Below are 26,495 nucleotides of genomic sequence, written 5' to 3' on the forward strand. Positions count from 1 at the left end.
ACTGGCAAAGGACATATGGATATTTTGGACAGTGATGCCATGATAGGTTAGAGATGGTATAGACATTTCTCTTAAATTGGAATTAAAGCTGAAGGCTAAAATCATTAAAATTTTTCCTGTTTGGTCTTCTCATGTTGAGTCAACTTTATTTATTGTTACCTTTATTAACTCATCTCAAAAAGTTAGATTGTACAAACATAAAACACCCGCTATCCTCTTGCTTTATAAAAAGAAAATGTTCACCCAAAAAAAACTTTAAGAAAAACCTTAGGCAGCATTAGGAATACCTGATCAAAAAGAAAGGAGCTCTGCGTAAAGATACCCATACCCAATCCGTCTATGCCATTTCCCCTCTTTCTTCCTTTTTATGTATGTATTCTGTTAACTCACAATCAGGAGCAGTGCACGCGGCAGGCTTCACATGGTGCCTTTATTATATTTTGCCTGGAGACTGAGACGCCACACTCTTGTTCTTTGATACTGTTCATCTCCAGGGTTGCTTTGTAAATCTGTTTGTGGTAATTGGATTTTAATGCAAATTTAAGCCGCAACTGTACTTTTTTAAATTGTGTTTTTTAAACTTAATGAACACAACAAATTTTTTTGTGTTTCAGAATGACCAAATTCGAACACACACACTCACACACACACACACACACACACACATACAAAGTCCAAACACACGTAACAATAGTCATATTCTGCGTCTGAAAATAATAAGCTGCAGGAGGCAAAACAACTATTGCCAAACACGCTGCATATAAACACTGCAAGCCAGAAACACAGCCTCAGAAAACAAATGCAGTTGGAAAAAGGTGGGACTACTATTGCAAAAACACAGCCCTAATAACTCGTACCAAAAGACCCACACAATTAGTCTGGGATTTTGGTGAAACTGAACAACATTTTATGTTGCAATGGTTTCTGGTGGAGGGATGGCTTAGCTTTCATTAGTATGTACAGCAAATAATAGCTCACTCAGCCCTCTAACATTTAGACAACTCTGCTTTGGCACCAAACATTGTTCTGATGAAGATAACATGAAATCATGAAGATAAGCCTGACACTATTACTGAAAAGAACTGCTGTACCAAGTAAAACAAAACCACAGGGTGTACCTTCTCTCTCTCCTGTCTTCCTTTGCAAAAGTTATTTCTCTGCATATTCTCTTCATAAACCTTGTCTCATTTTGCATTTCAACATTTCCATTATACACTTCTCTCCGTCCACCTGCTCATAGTCTTGACAAGCTCCTACAGGATGGGGTTTTGGGATTGTTGCCAGCTGCAACTGAAAAGAGCTCCATGTTTGAGGTGATACTGAAGCAAATAAGTAATGCTGCAGGCAGTGAACCAAAAAAAACGCTCCTAAATGTCAGTGTAAAAAATACATAAATAGAGTATTACCACTAATGTAACAGTATTATCTTTTTTGTATGTGTTGTATCGCAGTGGTGCAAACACAATTACAGCAAACATTCAAGCTAAATGTAATTCACAGACTTTTGCATTCTCAGAGTCATATTATGTGAGTACAGAACATACACAATGAAATTATTATGAAGAAAAGCACACTAATAATTGTTTCAGATTTGTAAGATGTTCAGAACAAACACAACCCATAATAAAGATCTCAAACAGTCTCTCAAAGGTCTGTATGATGGATTGATTTTGTTTAGACCTCTGAATGACAGCTGACAGAATGCATTAAGTGCCACAATCATTAGCTGTTGTTAACAGCTTGAAGTGCTCAGAGAAGAAACAAACCTCTTTCATGTGGTTTTGTAGGTGCCATGCTGCTGCTCTGTTTCAGCTTGTCAACAACAGAGCCAAGTCCCCACTTGGGAATTGCCCAAGTCAGCCCTGTTACCTTTGCTAAATTTGGTGCGAGATGTAACAAGAGAAAAATGCTCCATCAATCATGTTCAGATGCAGAAAGGGAGGAGTGGGGGGGTTTGGAGTCAGAGAAATGAACCAGTGAAAGCTCTGCCAACAACCATTTCCTGCATGAGATGATGGGAAAACTTTGCTGAACTCTCTGGGGACATAATTTGTTAACACACCAGCGTCCTCCAGAGCCCAGAGTTTTAGAGCGGAACCCAAGCACTTGGTTGGGGTGTTTTGAGCATTTCTACAGTGAAATCCTCCTTTGCCTCTGTTACCTGCTCCATCAGATAAAGTCTGCCTGCCAAGGCTTAAGTGTGTCAATGAACAGGGATGGGGTTGGTAGTGGGGGATCAGTGATAAGTGCAGCTTACCTCTTCAACCGCTCTACACAAGCCAAATAGGGATAAACCCATTTCAACCCCTAATAGCACATGTCAGTCAAAAATCTCTTGAATACTTGAATCCCCTCTATTAAGGCCCCCATACTCACTTGGCCACCTCCCATTTTTAATCGTACTCACCGAGTGGATACTGCAATTAACAGAAACATGCAGAGTATTGGAGTAGTAATGTGCCAAAGCCTGAAATAAGATCTGAAGTCCATGATTACTTTGAATTCCTTACTATATTTCATTCTGGAGTATTCAAATTCTAATACATTTATAAGAACACCCACGCACAGAGCATATACATGCATGAACAATCTCACAGATCATAAGCCCACAGGTCTGCTGTGGCATAAAATTCTTCTATCTTTCAATGCAGCAAGCTTTTGAAAACACGTTTCATTTCTCGCTTTCATCACTGTTGTGGGTTTTGCTAAATTGCCCACTGTTCCAGGGAATAACATGACCAAACCCCACAACCGTGGCTTTGATTAGTTGTTCAGCTATCCTAGATGTCAATACACCCTGTGGTCTGTAAATGAGAGTGTGTGATGTTCCTCTGGCATCTCTTATTTAGATATCACAGAGGAATTTAACCGGTTTAGAATCAGGACAAACACATCAATGTTATGGGAAATGCTGGAACTGCCATGGTTTTGCTTTTATGATACATGAGGAGTATCAAGCTTAATTACACTTGTTATTTATCCATTAAAGATGTTGATCTAGTGCCAAAGCACTGTCTTAATTTAATTTCCTCCATCTTTTCTTTTTCTTGAGTTTTAAATCATTTTTCCTATTCTATCAATCGGAAGGTTGGTGGATCGATTCCAGCTCCGGCAGTCACATGCAGAAGTGTCCTTGAGCAAGACATTGAACCCCGAATTTCTCCCTCTGTTGTTCAGAGGTGTATGAATGTGAATGAATGAGATTAGCTAACCCTGATGGTCGCTCACTACATAGCAGCCTCTACCATCAGTGAGTGAATGGGTATGAATGGGTAAATGTGACGAGTAGTGTAAAAAAGCGCTTTGAGTGGTCAGAAAGACTAGAAAAGCGCTATATAAGTACAAGTCCATTTACCATTTTAACATTCTATTTTATTTGGATTTTGGAAATATGTAGGTGTATTATGATGGAATGAATATGTGTGTTATTTGGAAAACTACGGTGGCTGGGAAGTGCAATGCACATTTAACCCTCCTGTTATGTTCGTTTCTCTGGAACAGCAAGAATGTTCCTGGGTCAACTTGACCCGGGGCATATTTAATTTTCCAAAAGTGACAGAACCCAAAAAATCCCAATACATTTTTTTTAGATATCATTATTAACTCCATTACTAACCATTTAAATCAATATTTAGTGCAATGGTGTTCTTTAATTTTCACAGATCATGATTCAATCAGGATAACTCACTCGTTTTTCATGTGTGTGTTCCTGTTTGGGGTGAAATATGTCACACAGTTGCAAAGAAACATTTAGTATTTGACACTTCTGACCCCTTTTAGCCTCCGCTTTAACTGTCGGGTCAAATTGAACCACAAACAGTATATATGTAATCTAAACATGTAGGGGGGGTTGCAAATATGTTAAATGAACCATTTTTATTTTATATGTTGACAAAAAAAACAGTTTTAACATTTTTATTTTTTTTAACTTTGAATTGGATCAATCTGACCCGGAACATAACAGGAGGTTTAAGAAGGATGAAACACTTTTTCCAAGGCCAAAACTAATTTACATTTCAGAAACACTTTTGTGGTGTAGGGAGACCATTTTACAAGTGACTGAACATTTTCACAAGTCCAGAAAGAAATTTACAAACGTCAGATTCTGATGGAAAAGGAATGTACCAACAATTTTCAAAATAAAAGACGTCTGCAAATATGAAAATGTGCAACAGCCATGGAATTAATACATATTTGACATTAACAACCCTGTTTCCACCAAAATGTTTTTTATTCAGACTGAGAGAACACCTCTGAATGTGTTCCTGCCAATCACAGCTATATCTTCAAAATAAATGCTTAATTTCCAATGTTTATTATTTTGAAATTCCAAATCAGATGTAGCTGTGATTGGCAGGAACACATTCTGAGGTGTCTCTCATCAGTCTGAATCAAAATATTTAAGTGGAAACAGGGTTGGTAATGTCAAATACATAATAATTCCCTGGCTGTTGCACATCTTTTATATTACAGACGTCTTTTATTTTGAAGATCATTGGTACATTCCTTTTCTGGCAGAATCGGTTGTTTGTAATTGTGTTTCGGGACTGGTAAAAATGTTAAATCACTTGTAAAATTGACTCACCTCTTGTAAAAGTGTTTCTGATTTTGTAAATTTCTTTTCTTAAATTTAAATTTCTTTTGGCCTTGGTGAAAGAGTTTTGCTAATTTTATTCTATTTTATAAGATGTAAAAATGTTTTACAAAATTAAAAATTGTAAATTTGTCACTTTGCACTTCCCAGACACTGTAGAAAACTAATTACCGATAGCTATGACACAGATATAGTGTACATCATTACAGTTTCCTTTTCAAAAGCCTGTTTTTCTATAAAAAAAAGGGCTTGTTGAAGCATTTTCCCAAAACACTTGAAAACAAATCGTGAAAATGTTTCCAACAGGGGAAATTACCACTTGCATTTTTTTTTTCAAAATTAAAGCAAACAAGGCTACGCAGTTTTATTTGTAAATACAGTCACAATTAAAATTAATCTAAACTAGAATTGGCAGGAAAAGTCAGGAAACATTTATAAATTATAAGAATAACAGATCCCGACTATAAAAATGTTGTCAAACCAAACCAATTGTTAAAAATGTGCAGATTACATTGCAGTAATGAGTTGTAAATCACCCCATATTCAACCAAGCAATTACAAGAACGGTGGTGCAAATAGCAGAACAGAGCTTTGCACTGAGTGTGACCAGGATCAGGGTCCATTTGAAATCATCAGTGGTTACTAGTTCTGTTGGTTTGTTGCACAGAAGCAAAGAACATTTTAACCCCTCTTTTGTCTTGGATCAATGAACGACCAGCTGAAAGCTTCCTGGAGATCTAAGGGACCTAATGGGTTTATATTTTTCAAAGAGATCAGAGATGCGTTATGGTCTGAGATTATCGAGTTATTTATAATCCAGAAGCAGCACTCTGAAATATTTTCCTGAAGAAATTGGAAGCCATTAGATTCTAAAAAACAGTAATGAGCTCAGTTCTCTTGATGCAGAGTCCTGAATGACCATTACCTTCACCATCTTTAGTATATGATACATGTAGATGGGATATGCTGTAAGTAAGAAAAAATGCATTCATCCTGTTCTCAAGTGTTGAGCTTTGTTGTCCAAGATCGTGTTTATACTAACAGAAAAAGTAAGATATAACTATGTGCAAGACTGTTTTGCCTGTTCTGTCAAAAGCTACAATGTCTCTGGTAATGTCAACTGAGATTGCTAATGTGCAAAACCAAGCATGACTGTCCTGCGTCAGGCTGTTCAGTTCATTGAGTTGTGTTTCAGCACCTCCTTGTGGTGGTTTTGTTAGTACAGGAAGTACCTTGTTATACAGGAAGTGGTTACCATAGCAGCCATGTTCTGTTTCATGCAAACCGAGGAGCAGACGTGTCTCATCTGCTGCCGTCCTTTCTTTTAAGCTTGTGAGATCAAAGTGCAAGTGATACATTATTATAATTTCATACAAATTCATAAGAGTGATTTTTGTGTTGGTTTGAAACTCATGTAAGATGCAGTAAGCTGTAGCTACGTTGTCATATCAATAGTGAATTCATCAATCAATCAATCAATCTTTATTTGTATAGCCCCAAATCACAGCAAAAGTTATCTCAATTGTTTTCGTATGTAATGTTTCTCTACAGTTTCACTCTCGTTTAATGAATGCAACTACAACAGCATCTAATAAAAGCATAACTGAGATGATTCCTGACGCTTCTGCATTTGTTGGTAGTTGGCTAACTGTTCTGTTTTTTTTCCCCCTTTCTTTTCATTGATTTTTAGGCATAGATAAAACAAAAAAAACATTCATACAAGTAACAAACAAACAAACAAAAAACGTAAGCATCAGCGTGTTACAATGTGAGTTGGTGGCAGCTCTAAAAAACGATTAGTGTCATCTGAGACGCTGTTAGGAGGGTTCAAGCACAATGCGAGATGGCTTGAGAGGGAGGTATGTTGGTAGAGGTTTCATTTGTCCAAAAGAGGCTTCCATATTTTAATGAAAGTGTTTTCTCTGTTAGCCAATTTGTATTGCAATCTCTCCATATGCAAAATATTCCCCAAATCCTTGAGCCATAGCTGAAATGAAGGACTTGCTTCTTACTTCCACATTTGTAAAATAAGGCGTTTCGCCAACAATGTACATGAGGAGATAGATCGCTCTAAATATTTTATCCATGGAAGGGCTTGTGTCTACTGAACCAAAGATAGCAAGAAGTGGGTCTGGAGTAATAGTTGTATTAAAAGCTTTTGATATATAATCAAACACAAGGTTCCAGAAGGAGACTAATTTAGGGCAAGACCAAAAATGATGGGCAAGTGTTCCAGTTGGCTGACTGTTAAACGTGTTGCCACATGATGAGAACAGTGAGCCTCCAAATTCAGCCTTAAAGTTGAATCTGTTAAATGCACAATACATTAAAGATAACCATTTTCTCATTGGCTTTGGAAATAATACACTCAGCGCTTGCTAGCTACTGAATGAGAAGATGGCTGTCCATACATTCTATGCACATACAGTATGCTTTGCTTAGGCAGAAATGTATGGAGCCCCTTGAAGTCCCAAAAAGAAATGCTTTTTAGATTGAGCTCACAGGATGTTATCTTGTGCGTACAAGATAATTATCTTGTGGGATCAAGTTATTATCTTGTGGGATCAAGTTATTATCTTGTGTGCACAAGATATTATCTTGTGGGAACAAATTATTATCTTGTGGGATCAAGTTATTATCTTGTGCACACAAGATAATTATCTTGTGGGATCAAGATAATTATCTTGTGGGATCAAGATAATTATCTCAAGATAATTACCTTGATCTTGGGAAAAAGTTGTCTTCCAAATTGTGGTTACTCATCTAATCAAGTTTCACTTTCTCAGAATGTCCCAAGCAGATATTTTAGCTGCTCTTGTAAGTAGACATGATACTGTAATCAGCAGAAATCATCTGTTTCGCTCACTGAAAGCCAACAGGCTCAGCCAAGAGAATATAATTATCTTGTGCGCACAAGATGATTATATTGTGGGAACAAGTCATTATTGGTGCCCACAATATAAAAAATCTACTTTTTGGGACCTCAGGGGCTCTGTAGAAATGCTTTCTTAAGTGTTAAGTAATGATTAGACTGTCACAGCCTGGATGGGTTTAGTGTCAGGTCAATTGAGTAGCGGTAAACATGCTTTTTTCAGTTTGATGCTGTAAGATTCTCTATGTATTCAAATATTTGGCAGTTGATGTGAGGATGATGGCATGTATCCTTCACATCTTCAGAGCTTTGTGTCAAAACCCTTTCGTTTTAATTTAGATCCAGATTGTGCTTTTAAACCTCACAGCAGGAGATTACAGACTTAGAAGTTGAATATTTACTGCAGTGCAGCAGCTCGGATGCCGTGGGACGGCGTTTCCCCGGCAGGGACAGCTCTTCTGATAGGTGGTGACATGATAGCTCTTTTAAAGCTAGCTCTTTCTTATTGTTTGTTTTCGTTTGAAGGAAGTTAAAACATCTTTTGTCATTTGAAATATCCATGGGATGGTTGTACTGTTGTGCAGCACTGTGTGGAGATGGTTCTGAGTGTCGGGAATTCATACAGCTTATTTAAGTCCATAAGGGACTGAGCCAGCAGACTGCATCCAGAGATATGCAGCTAATATGCAGTAGCTCAGACTCAGCTTGTTTATTTGCTTCATATCTCTTCCTTATTTCAATGCACAGCTAGTGGGTTCTTGTCATAGTCGGAATATGTATTGCTATGTTTATAATGATGTTGATGATAGGCATCTACTCTCTTCCAGGTGTACACCAGATACGGGAAATGTTACACGTTTAATGGTAACAAGACCACGTCCAGGAAAACCAAGCAGGGTGGAATGGGGAACGGTTTGGAGATAATGTTGGATATCCAGCAGGATGAGTATTTGCCCATCTGGAGAGAGACAAGTAAGCTTCAAAACTATCTGTCTGATGTAATTTCCTCCTATGTAATAGTATGTGATATCTCTACACTGCCTTAAATTAACAAAAAATAACAAAATCCCTTCCCCCACGTATGTGACTCACAGAATGTAAATAATGTATTTCTTTTATTCATATCTGCATTCTGTAAAATGTGATTTATAAAAGGAAATTCATGAACAAAAGAACATCCAGATATGTGCCTGCATTGTAGTGGATTTTAATCCCCACTGGTTTATTATCTGAAACACAATTGAAATATGGTTTGTAGTGTCAAGCTGAGTCCAAGCTGTGAAATGAGGCAGCCATTTGAAATTCTCTTGTCCTCCCCTTTTGCAACGCTCTTTGCTCGTGCTGTTTCATCTTGAAGATGAGACTTCCCTGGAGGCAGGTATCCGAGTTCAGATACACAGTCAGGACGAGCCTCCCTACATCCACCAGCTGGGCTTTGGTGTCTCTCCGGGCTTCCAGACCTTTGTTTCATGTCAGGAGCAGAGGGTAGGTCTTCTTTATCACAGCACACTTTCCCTGCCCCCCAAACCCAACCTCCATCCCCTCCCTCAACAGATAACTGTTCTCCCAGCTACCATTCATCCCTGGTGGATCACACTGGGGTCTAATAAATCTCTGTGTGCTTAGCTGACCTACCTGCCCCAGCCCTGGGGGAACTGCCGCTCCACCAGCAAAGAAAAGTTCCCAGGATACGACACATACAGCATCAGTGCCTGTCGTTTGCTGTGTGAAACCAACGAGGTGCTGCGAGTGTGCAGCTGCAGGATGGTGCACATGCCTGGTAAGATTCCGTGTTAAACAAAGCACAACAGGTGTCACAAAATGATTTGTTAAGATGCACAGACACATATAATTAATGCATGGTCTTTGATTTGTGTCATTGTGTATTTACAGCAGGATATGAGAAAAAAAAAACACATCTGAGATATGATTAAAATGAATATGCAGATCTGTATTACAGAAATGCAAACACAAACATTTGTATGTTTCTTGGTGACTTCAATGTCATAAAGAGATGTATGTATGAATATATATATATAAAGCATCAAAAGTCACATCTTTAGTTATTTGGAAGAATAAATCGGTTGTAGCTTATGTAGGTATTTCCCTTTGATTTTTAAAAAGACTTTGATTTAGCCTTGGTGAAAAATACAGTCACACAGCCTAATATTTGCATGGAATTAAATGACCCGCTATGCAAAACAACTCATCATATTTTTGCCCACTTGAATAATTCCAGCACAGATATAATTTGGGCTGCCCCATGCCTGACCTTGATGCTTGATATCTGGAGTGGAATGCTCTTCAGTGCTGCTGGCAGCTCTTTGGCCAGGGACTCTGGGGACTACATAAAAGTCTCAACAAGCTTTATATCCATTTGTTTACTCATCTCATTATTTGTCCTGCTTATTCTTACTTTAGTCTCTACTGGTGGTTTCTTGGCACCGTTTATGATTCTTGCCTTTACATAATTTAGAATTGAAAAAGGGGGGTTATGTTATTTGATTTGATTAATGGTTGAAGGGGAAAAAAACTCAAATGACTATTAAACATTCAACACAACAAGATCACCGATGGTGTGAATTCACGCTAAAATTACACAATTACCTAAGCGACACTGTTTTTGTGTGATTCAACTTCAATTTGGAAAGCAACAAAAAAAACATGGTGGAGCTCAGAGGAATGATTATCATGCAGGCTGCTAAAAGGGACGATGTTCAAGATGGTCACATCTAAATAAATGCAAACTCCTAATGCATACAGATGTCACTGTAATATTTAAGCAGATCAGCTGTAATAGCAGCCTGATTTGGCTCAATTGAAATTCTGAAAATATTGATTAATGTCAGCTAGTGGTGTAGTACCCAAGTCCAAAACTCAAACTTGAGTCCGGATTTTTAGGACTTGACTTGGACTCGAGCTCTGATGATTTGGACTTGTACTCAGACTCAAGCATTGACTGCATAAGGACTCATATAATTGAGAAGAGGACTGACTTATTTATTGATAAAGACCAGTGGTGGACTCACGAGGGGGCCCTCACATCTGAAAGGTGCCCTCACATCTGAAAGAAAAAGCACTCAAGTGCCCTCTCAGATTAGATAAAACATTTCAAATTGCCTTCTCTGGTGCCCTTTCATTGGATAATGCATGGAAAAGTGCCCTCTGAATGCCCCTCAAATGTATAAAATGTAAAAAATAGTGCCTTCTTGATGCCTCTCAAAGTGTAAAATGCAAAAAAGTGCTCTCTGGATACATTTGAGGGGCACCAATACATCACCCTAAATTGTGAGTACCAGGGGTCTGAAAGGAGGTGCCTTTTTTTGTGTTCGCCCCTGCCCATCGAACAGCCTAAGTACGCCACTGAAAAAAGGCTGTTTTCTTACCCCACCACTCTTTATTTTTGCTGGTGCAGTCAGGAGGTGAAATGCAATTGCTGTGTTTCACAGTTTACATATTTAAATATCAGTCACACATTCTAAACTTTACAGGCTGTAAAAAGCAGACTAACGTGGAGGTCTAGAGATAAATTCTGGTTTCTTACTTGATCGGTTCATCCTGTGAAGCCCACACGTTTCTAATCAGTTTTGTGCTCTGCAGGTGAAGGTGCCTCCCTCAAGACTAGACTGGGATTGAATAACTTTTAAGCTCATGCATACTAACAAACTAACTAACTTACTGGTCACTGCATGGAACCATTTTACTGCTCTCACTTTAGACAAGCCTGTACTTATTTTCTCAAACACATGCAAAGCAATCTTGATTTTTACACCAAGGGTATAAGATAGAAACATCAAAAAGCCCTTTGTCTCACCCATTAGATGTTTAAAAGCACATCTTTTTAGAATTAATCTTAAGAACCTTTTAAAATTTTGAAAAATAAAAAAAGGGATCTGTTTTGAGTACAATCTCCTATACAACGAATGGTGAGGGGGAAACAGAAACACTGTCTGTGATTTCATGTCACATTTGATATTTGTATTATATCAGATACGTTCAAAAGTTTTTTGTCAGACCATTTGTCCTGCCTGTCGAAAAGGTCTTCTGTCAACAAACATGTAGCTCACATTAGCTCACTTCACTTATCAGTAGCGCTTACTTTGTTGAAATTGCTTTGCATGGTTCCACAGAACTATTAGTTCACAACTTGGCCTCTTGCGCTCTTGGTGAGCCTTTGAGCTCACCGTGAGAGCAAGTTGTGAATTGGAATTATTTTTACCTTGCAGCTAAAGCCTTATGTAACAACATCCTGTCAATAATGTAAAGGTCCTCTTTCTCTTACAGAAATTACAGTAACAGTTTTTTTCTTTTACAGCATCCTGTGCAGCCAAAGCAGCAGCGTTACAGTTTGCTACAATACTTCCATACTCTAATACTTGCTTTTGGAAGAACAGCATTGTTGTTTGTAATCTTACTTACTTTTGTAATCCAAAAAAACTGTTTAAATCCCTCTTAGCATGCAAGAAAAGGACTTATGCCTGAACACATTTGTTGACATATTTTTAGCATTTTAGCTTTTGAACTGTACATTTGTGTTTTGTACCCTTTTAAATCACTTAACCCTCCTGTTGTGTTCGTTTCTTAGGGACAGCAATAATGTTCCTAGGTCAATTTGACCCGGGGCATATTTAATGATCCAAAAGTGTATGATCCCAAAAAAATCCCAATACACATTTTTTAAAATCTCATTATTAACTCCACTACTAACCATTTAAATCAATATTTAGTGCATTGGTGTTCTTTAATTCTCATCATGGTTCAATAAGGATAACTCACTCATTTTTTATGAAAATTCATGTTAAACCTTTTTTGAATGTACATTGAAAAGCCATAAATATAAATACAATAGTTTTACATGACATAGATTTGTGTTTATTTTATTTTATTTTACATTTAGATTTTTTTTTTATGTAGTGCAAATGTACATATTGCAAATGTGTGAAATGAGCCATTTTCATTGCATATGTTTTTTACACTAACTTTAAAATGGGTCAATTTGACCCGCAACATAACAAGGGGGTTAAGTAGTGTATTGTTTATGTTAGCTTTAGTGGTTGGTTTTCAGGATGTCTAACAAAGTAATAACAGATTTCTAAAATTATTTATACAGGATTTGATATTTCTTATACACAATAAGCTGCTTTGGTCATGCCATCAAATATTTCTAATGTGTATTGTCCTATCAACACGTTTCATCATGTTTAATGTTTTCTAAAGAAACAGTTTATACACAGAACACATTCTTCACATCTATTGTTTCACAAGAAAGACATTTGTACTATATTTGTTCACTAGCAGCTGACTCATTCCTCAGTTCATTAGACAATACTTCACTCTGTATTAACATTTCCTCATGACAACATTAAAACCCTTAAACATTTCACGGACGGAGAAATAAAAACATTTCTCCTAATTAACTGTGCTGCTATTGAAGACCTGCCATTAACAGCCTAGGCAATATGTTGCTGTTCTAGGATGTCACTCGTTGATTGTTTGTTAAAGACTCTCTAAATATGCCTCACTGGGGAAGGCGGCATGCCCCATTTCTCAGCACAATCAAGGACGGACGTCCGAGATGGCCCAGGCTCCATGGATGGAAGTCATCCTCTGTGTGTTTACCTTTCTTTGGAGATGAATAATATGATGTGAAGTGTTGTTCACAGCTATGGCTCCTCATTGCAGCAGACACAGGTCACTGATCATTTTGTTTCTGATTGATCAGACTCATTTTCTATTCTCCTCTCCAGGAACAGCAGATATCTGCCCTCCCAGTAAAATCACTTGCGTTGACAAAGCACTCGGTAAGAAACAATCCCCCTTCATTTCTTTTCTCATTACAATAGATTCCCCCAAAGGGAAATGGAAACACAATCAGTAAATATGATAAGGATCTCTCTTTTTTTGGGTTATACAAATCCCTGGGGGTACACTTTATATTTTGAAATGACTTTCTCTCATTGTGATTTAGTCACTTTAGAGCTTGATGGCTGTGCTGCCTCCATTGTTAAAATGTTAATATCAACCTGACATTCCATTCCTGTATCTCCGTCCCCATCCCCCTCTACCCATAGCTGACTCTGAACTCACTCTCCTACAGCAGACATCGTGACTGAACAAAGGTGCCATGGTTTCAAAGGCATTATGGTTGCACTAAAAAAGACTTTTCTATGGTCAATGCAGACACATAATTATCATTTCTCAGCCAAATAAGCCAGAAATTTAATTATGTCTCTCTCAGCTGAATTTAAACCCTACTTGAAAAAGGATTGAATGAAATCTTAGATATATCTTACAAAATGGCCCATATTCATGTGGGTCATATTCCTGAATCAAATAGTGTGAATACATTCAGCCTCAATGAAAGGTAATAAATTAGAGTAGGATTTATATATTCATATTGTAAAGGTTTTTTGTTCCAAAATCAGAATAACCCAGATCAAGGGAGCATGCCATAGCCGTTCTGCATACAAATAATGTAATTGTGAAGACTATAGAACATGAATGAAAAAATAATGACTTCTTTCACCCCCCTGTTTTTGAATGTTAAAATTTCAAGGGGAGATGATTGGGAAAATGTTTTCACAAATATGTACCTCGGTTTGTTATATAGGAATGTGATTATTGATTTGGACATGTATGAAAAGTTCATTTTTGCATGTTTATTTGATTACCTCCAGGGGCTTTTCCATTACCCTTAATAGTAATTGCAGTTCTGTAACAAAATAACTGTTAACATATTACTACAGTTATTTCCTTTCACTATTATGATGTTGTTTGAGCACAGTTATATTCTGAAAGAAAGTCATTGCTTTGTCTGTATTGCGTCTTCTGTCTCTAATGAGGCATAGACCATTAGAAACTGGACATGACCTGGCATTTAATATTTTATAGGATTTTATCAGCTGCTGATTATTTATTCAAAGTCTTAAAGAAATCAGTTCTACCAAGATTCAAGTGCTTGTAATAGCCTGGGCATGAAAGATATATTCAGTGATGCTGAGCATTGGCATCAAATGTATCTTCTTCCTCTCCCAAAAACATAATTGAAAAACCCTTCAAAATACTGTCTATTGTAAGAGCTGATTACTTGTAGTCAAGAATATAATGTGCTCAGATTTTGAATGGTTGAGCTGTTGACTGGATCTGTATCCAGAATATTCAGCAAACAGATCCAACTCATGTATCCTGCTCTCTGTAGCCCTATAGCATGAAGTGTATTAACAGACAGACTTTGCCTGTCACCACATGTTCTCTAAAATATTTCAATGAAACTAAGTAATTCATTTCACAAACCTAGACCTGGGAATTAACCATTTTGAAGGAAGTTCTTTTATAAACTATTTAAGATCACATTCCAGGCATGTTAGAACCCTTTGTAGGTTGCACCAACAGTGTCCAGAGAGGACGCATATGTGGTGCCATCTACGGGGCGCCGTTTGTAAAGTTGTGCACATTGAAAATAACAGCAACATTTCCCCACATTTAGCTCCAAAACATCATAAAAACTAATGTGAATTTTTAAAACTCACTTCTTTTTTTTAATCACATTTAATATTTAGATTTAACAACCAACACTTAGATTTAACATTTAACATTTAGATTTAACAATCAACACTTACATTTAACAATAAACATTTAAATTTAACAATCAACATTTAGGTTTCACAATCAGCATTTAGATTTAACATTCAAATTTAAAAATCAACACTTACATTTAACATTTAGATTTAATAATCAACATTTAGATATAATAGTCAACATTTAGATTTAACATTTAACATTTAGATATAACAGTCAACATTTACATTAAACGATCAACATTTAGGTTTAACAGTCATCATTTAGATTTAAAATTAACATTTAAATTTTAAAATCAACACTGACATTTAACATTTAGATTTAACAATCAACATTTACATTAAACGATCAACATTAAGGTTTAACAGTCAACATTTAGATTTAACATTTAACATTCAAATTTAAAAATCAACACTTACATTTAACATTTAGATTTAATAATCAACACTTATATTTAACGTTTAGATTTAACAATCAACATTTACATTGAACAAGCAATATTTTAGATTTAACATTTAACATTTAGATATAATAGTCAACATTTACATTAAACGATCAACATTTAGGTTTAACAGTCATCATTTAGATTTAAATTTAACATTTAAATTTAAAAATCAACACTGACATTTAACATTTAGATTTAATAACCAACACTTACATTTAACATGTAGATATAACAATCAACATTTACATTAAATAATCACTATTTAGAGTCAACATTTAACATTAAGATTTAACATTTAATATTTAGATTTAACAATCAACATTTAGATTTACAATCAACATTTAGATTTAACAATCAATATTTAGATTTAACATTTAACATTTAGATGTATATCTAACATTTAAATTTAAAATTTAAATTTAGATTTAGCATTTAGGTTTATGAGTGATTTTTTATTAAATGTATTTGTTACGACAAAAATAAATATAAAAAAGATCTTAAATATTACTCTTAATGTCCTGAAAAAGTAACTATGAAAAATTCACACTACGTTTTATGACGTTCGGAGCTAAATGTTGAGAAATGTTGCTGGTTTTTTTTCAGTGTGAACAATTTTACAAACAGCACCCCATAGCCATCCAGCCATGTGTCGAATTGAATTCATTCTTATATAAACAGATGACTAGAAAGCCTGACCAATTAATATTTCATTTTCAAACAGTATATCATAAGGTTATGTGTAATATGAAAGTGGTTGCTCTTGGTGACAGAGCCTCATTATAGTGGCTACAGAGACCCTGCTCTTCAGTTCACACACAGTGTCTCTCGGCTCTACATAGCATTTCAGCATGGTGTGGTTGTCATTAACCTTGTTTCCAGCTGCAGCAGGCATCTGTCCTGCCCAGCATCAAACCGCACAGAAAGATTGGGATCAGTTCTAGACACATTATAGCATTAAGCAGCTGAACAGTAAGATAGTGTTCTCAAATACGAGCTAAGTGGTGAGTTTGTATTAAACAAATATTCACCTTCTGGCCATTAACATCACCTTTAATGAATAATGTGTTATACGTACGAGATCTTGAAATGTGCAATGGTTTGTTAAGAACTTAACGAAACCAACCACATTCTGTGAAAATGTTTTGATTGCAACTTGTTCTGTTGCCCACAAGTTGTACAGAAAATCCTCATAGCCTTGTAGGACACATTCCTACACAGTCCTTCCCTTTGTTGCAGATGTAAGTTGTTTTTGCCTCTAGATTCAGCGCTGTATCTTGTACAATTCTCTAATAAACACTGAAACTGACCCAGTTTATCTGTTAAACTACTGTTTCCACTGTGTTGCAGCACAGCTACAAAAGAACAGTGGGGATACCTGCCCATGCGAGACACCATGTAATCTCACCCGCTACGGTAAAGAGCTCTCCATGGTCAAAATCCCGAGCAAGGGCTCTGCTCGCTATCTCTCTAGGAAGTACGACAAGTCGGAGGACTATATCAGGTACAACAGGGACCTTCAACAGGAGTGCACATATGAGCAGTGAGGTGGTTATAGAATTAAAAGGGCCATAAACTTTGACCTCCACTTTGTGATCATAACCTACACCTACAAATATAAACAAAATCAATTATAGTTTTATACAGGCATCAATTTATATGTTGTGTAATGTCTTAAAAGCAAGTCATTGATCATCTGGCATTTTATATGACAACAAGTATACTTTCAGGCCAAGTGAGGACAAATATACATACCAAATATCTAATATGTGTTTCATTTTTAACTTAAAGCTACTATGAGTAATTTTTCGCTGTTTAAAAAACAGGCTGAAATTCAAACTAATGTCTTTATTTGAGCTACAAGAAAAACCAGACCTTCCACACAAAGACTAACTACTTCTTTACAGTTGTTTTTAATGTCTGAAACCACTTAGGTGGTAGGTTACATAGGAGTGATTCACTGCAAGCTGCCGTAACATCCTGTATTTATATCATCCTGGCAAAGAATGTAAAGCAGAATGAGATTTTCTGTGTAAATCACAATTTACACATGATCAGGACAGAGTCAGTCAAGAAATAAGAGGGACCACTTTGTCCACAGAGGGCGCCAGAATCAACATAAACAGAAAGATCCTCACAGGAGCTCTAAGCAAACTGTTAACTTATCTTAAGGGTGTCAAACACACAACAGAAAACGCAAACACAAATTTTACTTTCACAGAGTGTAAAGAATAGCCTCTGATGTGATTATTCGATCAGGTTTGATGAACTGCATAGGACTAGCATTTGGCCAAAATTTTAATTTCACAAATACTTGATGACAAGATCCCTTATTGAATCAATACTAAATTAGCATATTGTCACAAAATCATAAAGGTTTTTTCACTTTTGTATAATGTCTCATATCCAACCTCTGGAAAAGAAAACACATCTTGGAACACATCTAAGAAAAATACATCATTTTAAATGGTAATCGTATCTGTGCCATATCATCTTAACCCCTTTTGATTTTGCTTAGAAATGTGCCATTATAAACATAACTGCTTTAACAACTCTAGAAAGAAGGAGGATTAAATACGTCGCACTTTGTTCCCATTGTGTATTAGATTTTACAGGAAACAGTTTTCCTTTTATATGTAGGTTTGGCTTTTCTTAGGGTTTTCCAATCGACCGCTGCTGCTTGTTCACTTTGTACATCATCCGCTTAGTATACTATACATATATATGGCCACAAATTCAAACCAAAGGTCTGTTATTAAAAGTTTTAATGAACATGTGAACAATGACACTTGTAGCAGCCACTATCAGAGCTAATCTACAATGTAATACAAATGCATATGGATAATGTGCATTTAAAGGTTTTCAAATTAAAACAACTCAATGCACTTAAAATATGCTTACAGTGTAGCTCCTCTCATACCCTAATTGTCAGGGCTGTGGGAAATGTAAGCACACCCATTCCAGAAAGCTCATGATGCCTCACAACACTTAATTTTATCAGACTTTCTAAATCCAAAGAGATCAGAGACGTGGCACTGACTGAGCATGCTGTCAGTGCTCGTTCTGCTCAGCTCAGTTAAACCCTGAAACACCTCATTATCTCACAATCACTGCTTAGATCTGTGTAAAGCCCTTTAGGCCTGACATTCCCATCATGACATTTTACAGTGAGCACATAATGACTTGCTATAATATTTTTTTCAAACTGTTAGATTTGTAAAGAATTTGAAAAAAGCACCAGTGTTTTGCACTGTTTAACATGCACACTCTGTTTGCATTTTTTTTCCAGGGACAACTTCCTCGTCTTAGATATTTTCTTTGAAGCTCTGAACTATGAAACAATTGAGCAAAAGAAAGCCTACGATGTTGCAGGTTTATTAGGTAAGATTGCTGTCACTTTTCCCTCTCTACCTGGATATCTAAATAGACCGGTTTGTGCAGAGTGAAATGTGTTATTACAGAAACTGCACTTTCTATCATTATATTTGTATTATTAGTTATAGTAGTTAACAGGTAGGGATTTGTTGTTGAGCCATTGTGCCTCTTCTTTCTTTTAGGTGACATTGGTGGACAGATGGGCTTATTCATTGGAGCAAGTATCCTGACAATTTTAGAAATAATGGATTATATCTATGAGGTACAGTGTGTTTGCATGTCTTCACACTTCTGACAATCATAATGGGTTCAGAACTAGCTGTGAAATAATCAGTTATAATGAACAGTTATTGCAGTGTGTATTTCAGTAAGAACTGTGTTGCAGAATCTATTTAAAATACAGCTAGGTGCCTCTATTGTTTATCTAAATATCCCCCAGCATTGAAATGTCTGTTTATCAAATTCTATGATTAGGACGGTACAAATGTTATCACTTATTATGCATGTTATGAGTTTAATTTGATTTCCAGGCTGGGGTAATTAATTTCCGCTCAGGTCTGTGCTGAGGACTGTGATCATAAAAAGAGCCCCTGTCTCAGCTGTATCTCCTTTAAGATTTCCAGCAAGCATAATGCTTACTGTGAAACATGTTTGAACAACCTAAAATCATGGAAAAATGTAATGCAGACATCTCTGTGAATGCAGTTTTTACTCTACCGTGTCCCTCAGCTTGCTTGCTCGCTCACCTTGCTTTTTTACCTCCCTGCTGCTGCTGTGCAACGGGTGAAATCAGATGATCAAGCACCGTCTTCAACGCCTGCTGAGGCCCCAAAAAGAGGAAAAAAAGAACAAGCAGCACACCAGCACTGTAGCAACTGTGGGTCTAGAGGAAATGAAAGTAAAGGTACTGCACATCACGTATTTGAGAGTACAACTCTCCCGTGCATCACCGCATACAGAAACTATGAGAGAATAATCTGGGGTGTAGTAAAGTTTGGGAATTCAATGGAAGAATTATTGTCTGAGTACTAATCGGTTTCACAATTATCATGATTAATATAAATGCAGTCATTTCAAAACAATACTAATGTATACAATCAAATGACCATTCTTTAGAAATGTTAGTGATGTTTATCGCTACAGTAACAAAGAAATAAGTAAGAAATGTAGAGCATCTCTCAATCCGTGTTATTAGTAACTGAATTGCAATTAATTAAATCCCATGGTGTGGTTCTGAGTACAAGTTACTGTGGTGGCCCTGAAGTGCAAATCACTACGGCAAATCAGAAAACACTACGGCAATTCAGAAAACACTACGACGTTAACCAGACCGGAAGAAGTAGGTACCCTTGGTGGATTTGCCGTATTGTTTTCTGAATTGACGTTGTGATTTGCACTTCAGGGCCACCATGAGTTACTGATGTTATCTTATTGTTTTACAACAGGCAATTTAACCTACAATAGCTAGCATTTACTCCAAACAGATGGGCGGAAGTAACATTAAGTGGTCACTATCCAGCCATTTTCTTTTCCCCAGACTTCATGCCGCTGAGCTCCTGTGTTGCATTTGTTTACTTTGTTCTTGAATAGAGAAAGTCCTGTTCTTGGCACTTGGCAAGAGTAGTGTGTGCTATTTTCTTTTGACCCTTCAGCCACAACTTTTCTGCGACAGGTTTCGCAGACGGGTTGTTCGTCATCTTGAATAGCTCCTTGGACATTCTTGGTGTACCCAAAATGCTCCCACACTGCCAACTTCACTCGTTTCTTTGCTGCTCGGTTAAGCTAATGTAGCATAGCCTCCATGTCTCTTCATAAGAACAGCACATTAAACTGGTGCACCACAGGTGTCATTTTGATTTGATTACCAAACACAAAGTACTGGCCCCCTTTTGGGAAACACTGTGTAGCAGAGCCTTTATAATTGAATAAGCATGGCGTTTAAAAGCATGGTTAAAAGTGAAACCGGTTAATCGCTGCTTCCCTCCTGGGGAGTATCAAACTGTAATATCTCCACTTCTAAGATAATGAATAATGTGTTGTTCATAATTAGTCCTAATGACTATGGGGCGCCGTTTGTAAAGTTGTGCACACTGAAACCAACAGCAACAATTCTGCATATTTAGTTACAAAACGTACTAACAGTGCCTCATACAAATCCACTCTGCCGCCCAGCGGAAGTACCAAAATAAAAGCTTCATAAACTGATACAGATATCCTAACCATAGTCTGTCACTGACTCCTACGGGTTATAGCCGAACTGCCCCTAAAAATGTTGGAAAGGCAGTTTTGGAAGCCATGAAGAGTAGTGATGGGAAGTTCGGCTCTTTTCAGAGAGCTGGCTCTTTTGACTCCCAAACGGCTCTTAATTTATGATCTTTTATAGCCGTATATTTTACCTTATCTTCGCATAAACTAATGGTTTGTGTTGAAAACCCTTTTACGTATAGTGTTATTATAAGAAGCCTTATTATTGCCTAATTTTGTGCATTTATTTAAAAAAATGTTTTACTTTTGTTTAGTATTAAACAAACTTTTTTATTGCACAAATTAACAAAAAACTACAAACATATCCACAGAACCAGAACCAGAACAAACTCAAGCAAACAGAACAAGAACCAAGTCAAGCAAACAGAACCAGAAGCAAACTCAAGCAAACAGAACCAGAAGCAAACTCAAGCAAACAGAACCAGAACCAACTCAAGCAAACAAAAACAGAACCAACTCAAGCAAACAGAAACAGAACCAACTCAAGCAAACAGAACCAGAACCAAACTCAAGCAAACAGAACAAGAACCAACTCAAGCAAACAGAACCAGAACCAACTCAAGCAAACAGAACCAGAACCAAACTCAAGCAAACAGAACAAGAACCAACTCAAGCAAACAGAACCAGAACCAACTCAAGCAAACAGAACCAGAACCAAACTCAAGCAAACAGAACCAGAACCAACTCAAGCAAACAGAACCAGAACCAAACTCAAGCAAACAGAACCAGAACCAAACTCAAGCAAACAAAACCAGAACCAAACTGGAGCAAACATTATTAATGTCCTTAGTGCAGGTTGGCATTGAGAAAAATCAGATGCCTCAGCTTGGATGGGCTGATCTGATGTCTCCTCTCAGAATTTGCCCTGTCTTTAAGAAGAACCCGAACCCAAACCCTCTCAGAAGGAACAGATGAAGCCACGATACACAGCCTCCCTTCCATCAACTGTATCCTATATCATCACATGTGATTGGCCGCATGGCCGCCCTTCTGACAAATCAAAACAAAGTTCTGCTGTGAGCAGAGCTGGGGCTGAACACTGTGAGAGCTAAGCAGCAAAAGGAAAAAACTGGGAGCCAGCTCTTTCTCGATGCGTGCCGGCTCTTCTGATTCACTATAAAGCATTGACGCTCAGAGCCGCAGCTTTTTATCATGACACATCACTAATAAAGAGATTTCACAACACTCAGAGACAGTACTGACCCAATTCATGGTACGGACAAGCTAAGTTGCTACTGGTAAGTCTGTATCGCTTTATGAAGCTTCTATTTTGGTATTTCCACCAGGCACCAGTGTGACTTTGTCTATTAGCTAAATATTTAGGATGGCAGTGCAACATTTAACATTAAGATTTAACATTTAAAATGTATATTTAACATTTACATTTATATTTAACATTTATATTTAACATTTAGAATCAACCTTCAACATTTAGATTTGCATTTAACATTTAGATTTAGATTTAGTATTTTGATTTAACAGTTATTGTAACGTAAATATATTTTTCACAACACAATTAAATGTGAAGAAGATCACAAATATTGCTCTAAATGTGATTAAAAAAAGTTACTTCTAAAAATAAACACCAGGTTTTTGTGACGCTTTGGAGCTAAACGTGGAGAATTGTTGGTGTTATTTTCAGTGTGCACAACTTTACAAACGGCGCCCCATAAATGACTGTAGGAAGCAAACTCACCCTTTGGAGCTTTGATTTGTTGCACAACCAAACTTTGAAGTTGCTTGGATCTGAACACTAGACTTTTTGCAGTCTCAGTTCAGTTATTTTCTCACACACTAACTTGTCACATTTGACTTATCTGCATTATCTTTGATGCATGGTCTTGGAGTTGACTTGTCTGTTGTATCTTCAACAGGATTCCAAAGACATAACAAGGAGTCAGACAGAGGGGGCTTACGCCAACACAATTCTCCCGAACCACCACCACCCTCACCCTCGCTCTAACCAACACCACGCCGGGCACCATGGGGTGTTTGAGGACTTCGCTTGTTAGAGTCAACCATTGTGTCTGGTCCTGGTGACAACAAAAGATAGGAGCTGTCTGTGTTGAGATCAATGACAGACCTTTCACATTTTTGTCTGTCATTTGCTGTCACCAGTGAAAAGCTACAGCCAAAGTTGAACACCAAACTTGTGCTGCTAACAAAGCACTTGTCATACAGTATGTAGGCACAAATTGGACACTGCTTTTACCTTCTTTTTTTGTTCCTCTTTTGATGGGACTCCTCTCAACTGTATCCAGCTACAGGTGACAGGCCATGTGATTTCAGGACAAGATTTTGGTACATGACCATAAAAAAAGGAAACAAGATGAGGAATGCATGTCACCTTGATCCAGTTTAAATTCCAAAAAGGGAAAGTAAACCTTATTTATTTATCTAGAATCCCTGATTTGATTTATCTATCTCCACTCATTTATCTCTCCTGGGACTGTTTTTTCTTCTTAATGGAAAACACAGTGTACCGTATCAAGCCATTGCACAATATAAATTATGTATAATTTCATGAGATACTATTATCTATATGTTCTATATTGTATTCAAGATGAGAATTCCTTAGTGAGCAAATACTAGTCGTGTTACATCCATCCAAAATGTGGGGGACTTTATTTAGGCTGAACTGTTTGACCTTAGAAGATTTAGCAGCATCTTTCCACATGATACACTTTGTCTGGTTTGTGGTCAAGGTGTTAGAGCGTAGCATTTTATTGTACATTAAGTCAAATTTTAAAATGAAAAAGTTTAAAAATTTTGTTTCAATGGTTGTTGCTTATATTAAGTTAATATATAAATAATGGAAAATTAATTTTAGTCATTTTTATTTTTTAGAAAATACTTTTATAGGACAATAACTATCACAATTGTAGCAATTATTGTACATTTACAATCTGCAGACTTGTTAGACTGCCAAGCATCAATATACATATGTACAGTTAACAGAAATGGACTGTGGTGTCAGATTTTCCCATGCAGATGGAAATATCCTGTATAGGGTTGTGCCATGGATGATCTTTTCCTTCAGTCATTTGATTTCCATTCACGATCCACTCTTTACTTTGGTTGGCTTCATGACTTTAAGCTGACATAAGCAATAAGAAACAGAATTTTATTTTTTGCGAAGTCATCTTCTCCAGCTTGTGGACCAGTACTATAAAAGTGTAGCGGTTATTTACAGTATAGACACCTCTGGGTAAGTGTGTGTGTGTGCGTGTGTGTGTGTGTGTGTGTGTGTGTGGTGTGGGGGGTTATGTGTTTGCTTGTGAGTTTGCTTGCATGTGCACTTTAACATCTTGTACACACAACTAAGCACATTAGCCTGACGCTACTCTGCTGAGCTGAGAAATGGGGGAGAAAGAAAAAAAGAAGGTTTAAAAATCAGAGTAGTTGACAACCAGAAGTTTATTGCAGTAGTAAGGTATCTATTAGTAAAATGGGCGGGGGAAATAGCTCTATTTTCAGTCCCAAACTTGTCCAAAGGAGTAAACATTTTAAATGACTCCCTGAGGTTCAAGTATATAATTCTGAAGGCAAAAACAACTAAAAAGAGCACAACATGGAAAAGCTGAAATCAAGTAAAAAAAGAAGACATCAATTCATTCTTTATTGTGTCGTTTTCATGGAAGGTCAGCTTGCTCACTTGCCCTTTTGCACTGTAAGAAATTAACTATCTTTAACCTTTGGCTTCACATGACCTGATCTTTAATGGACTTGTGAGGCTGTGGTATACAGTTTCATCCCTCACAAATTGAGACATTTTAGATTTACACTGTTGAATATGACATATAACTTTACTGTGGTTTTTGTGTTTAGAGCAGGAAGGTTAAGGGGGACTGACAACGATCAAGAAAGAAGTGCAGAAATTGATTTTCATTATTCCTCCAGGGCAGTACAAGAGCAGAAGCAAGTCAGTCTGTGTTAAGTTATTATATCATAATTTATTTTTTTTATCGCCCAATCAAGTTAAATTTGGCACATGCAATCATGTTACATACAATCAAAGTACGGTTAACCCCATCATTTCCCCTTAAGCACTAAGATAAGTTAAAATTAGAAAGAAATCTGATATGTCTTTGAAGCAGAATCTTTCAGTTGTTTCATTTCTATTTATTCCCTACACTGACTGTGTGTCAATGCAGAATAACAGCTACCTGAACTACCTGTTTGTTCAAAGGTTCACCCACCCAGACATTTGTATAAACCATCCATTTTTTCATTGTTCTGCTCTGTTTAAAATACATTTATTGCTCAGTATATGAGCAGGAGTAAAATGACACTTGCCAGTGCTGTGTTTGTTGTGATCTTTTGTTTTAATATGAGCCATGATGATGGTACACTAAGTTACTTCCATAGAATACACACATTTTCAATCAATTTCTAGTTATAGAGCATCAAATCCAAACAAAGTAACCAATGACAGTTTATAATGAACACAGTTTTCGTTTTGTAGTATTATTTGCAGAGGCCTAATTAAATTCCGTTAGCTGGCACAGAGCTTTAGAGGCTCCGAAAAACTTTCTCTTAAGATGCAGTAACCTTGGGCAGAGCAGCATTCAAGTGAAGGAATAGGCAGATATACTGATGGAGAGATAAACAAAAAAAAAAGTCTGACAGATGGCGAAACAGCTATCAATAAGTGTGGTAATAACAGAGGTACACCTAACTGTAGCTAATACTCATTATATTTAAAGAATAGTGAAAAAAGTTAGCAATTAAAAGTACATCAATAGTAAAACAATAACTGGTAATAGGCTTTTAAGTTCCTACTTTGAAAAAATTACAAGCTTAACCAATGCTGACCAAAGAACTGGATAATCTAAAGAGCTGGAAAATCTGGCAAATAGAGCTTTTGTCATGCACAGTTCTTGGTTCCACAGAAAAAAGTATTTTTTTCTTTTTAATATATTACCTTAAAACTCTGTCATGGTCTTCAATTTAATGTCACTTTTTTTTACGGGTAGCCTTGCATAATCTTTTGCAGATGTTTCTTCTTGTTTTGTGTTCATTGTCTTTAAAAACCACACAGAGATGTGCACAAATAATACAATGCCACAGAAAGTAGTCAATACAGACCTGGCAACATTTTCCAAGTTACTCTGTCATAGGCTTACTATTGTTCTATCATCTATTAATATATTTCACGGAGCCAGGGTACACATTCAGATTTAGTTAAAGCTGTTACACAGGTATTATACAGCTATTACATAGAGGTATATGAGCTACTACACAAAGGTATTACACAGCTATTACACAGAGGTATATGAACTATTACACAGAGCTATTACACAGCTATTACACTGAGGTATATTAGCTATTACACAGAGGTATTAAACAGAGGTATATGAGCTATTACA

General features: G+C 36.7%; 1 protein-coding gene and 1 long non-coding RNA gene across 2 annotated transcripts in view; one reads left to right on the forward strand and one right to left on the reverse strand.

Annotated features, from left to right (window-relative positions):
* asic4a (acid-sensing (proton-gated) ion channel family member 4a) overlaps positions 1–25,428 on the forward strand; it is a 90,130-nt gene extending 64,702 nt beyond the window's left edge. Inside the window, exons 2-10 of the mRNA XM_034694109.1 lie at positions 8,294–8,438; positions 8,824–8,951; positions 9,093–9,246; positions 13,214–13,267; positions 16,837–16,990; positions 18,776–18,867; positions 19,044–19,123; positions 19,655–19,765; positions 23,001–25,428. Of these exons, the coding sequence (XP_034550000.1) occupies positions 8,294–8,438; positions 8,824–8,951; positions 9,093–9,246; positions 13,214–13,267; positions 16,837–16,990; positions 18,776–18,867; positions 19,044–19,123; positions 19,655–19,765; positions 23,001–23,138 (1,056 nt within the window). The 3' untranslated portion in view covers positions 23,139–25,428. The remainder of the gene's footprint in view (positions 1–8,293; positions 8,439–8,823; positions 8,952–9,092; positions 9,247–13,213; positions 13,268–16,836; positions 16,991–18,775; positions 18,868–19,043; positions 19,124–19,654; positions 19,766–23,000) is intronic.
* On the reverse strand, positions 8,677–19,863 carry LOC117820373. Its single transcript, XR_004632732.1, has 3 exons — positions 19,608–19,863; positions 9,102–9,243; positions 8,677–8,926 (listed from the first exon to the last, which is right to left on the reverse strand). It is a non-coding gene; the product is annotated as an uncharacterized LOC117820373 (long non-coding RNA).
* Positions 25,429–26,495: the final 1,067 nt, after the last annotated feature.

This window comes from Notolabrus celidotus, chromosome 10 (genome assembly GCF_009762535.1).
Source record: "Notolabrus celidotus isolate fNotCel1 chromosome 10, fNotCel1.pri, whole genome shotgun sequence".
Taxonomy (NCBI): Eukaryota; Metazoa; Chordata; class Actinopteri; order Labriformes; family Labridae; genus Notolabrus; species Notolabrus celidotus.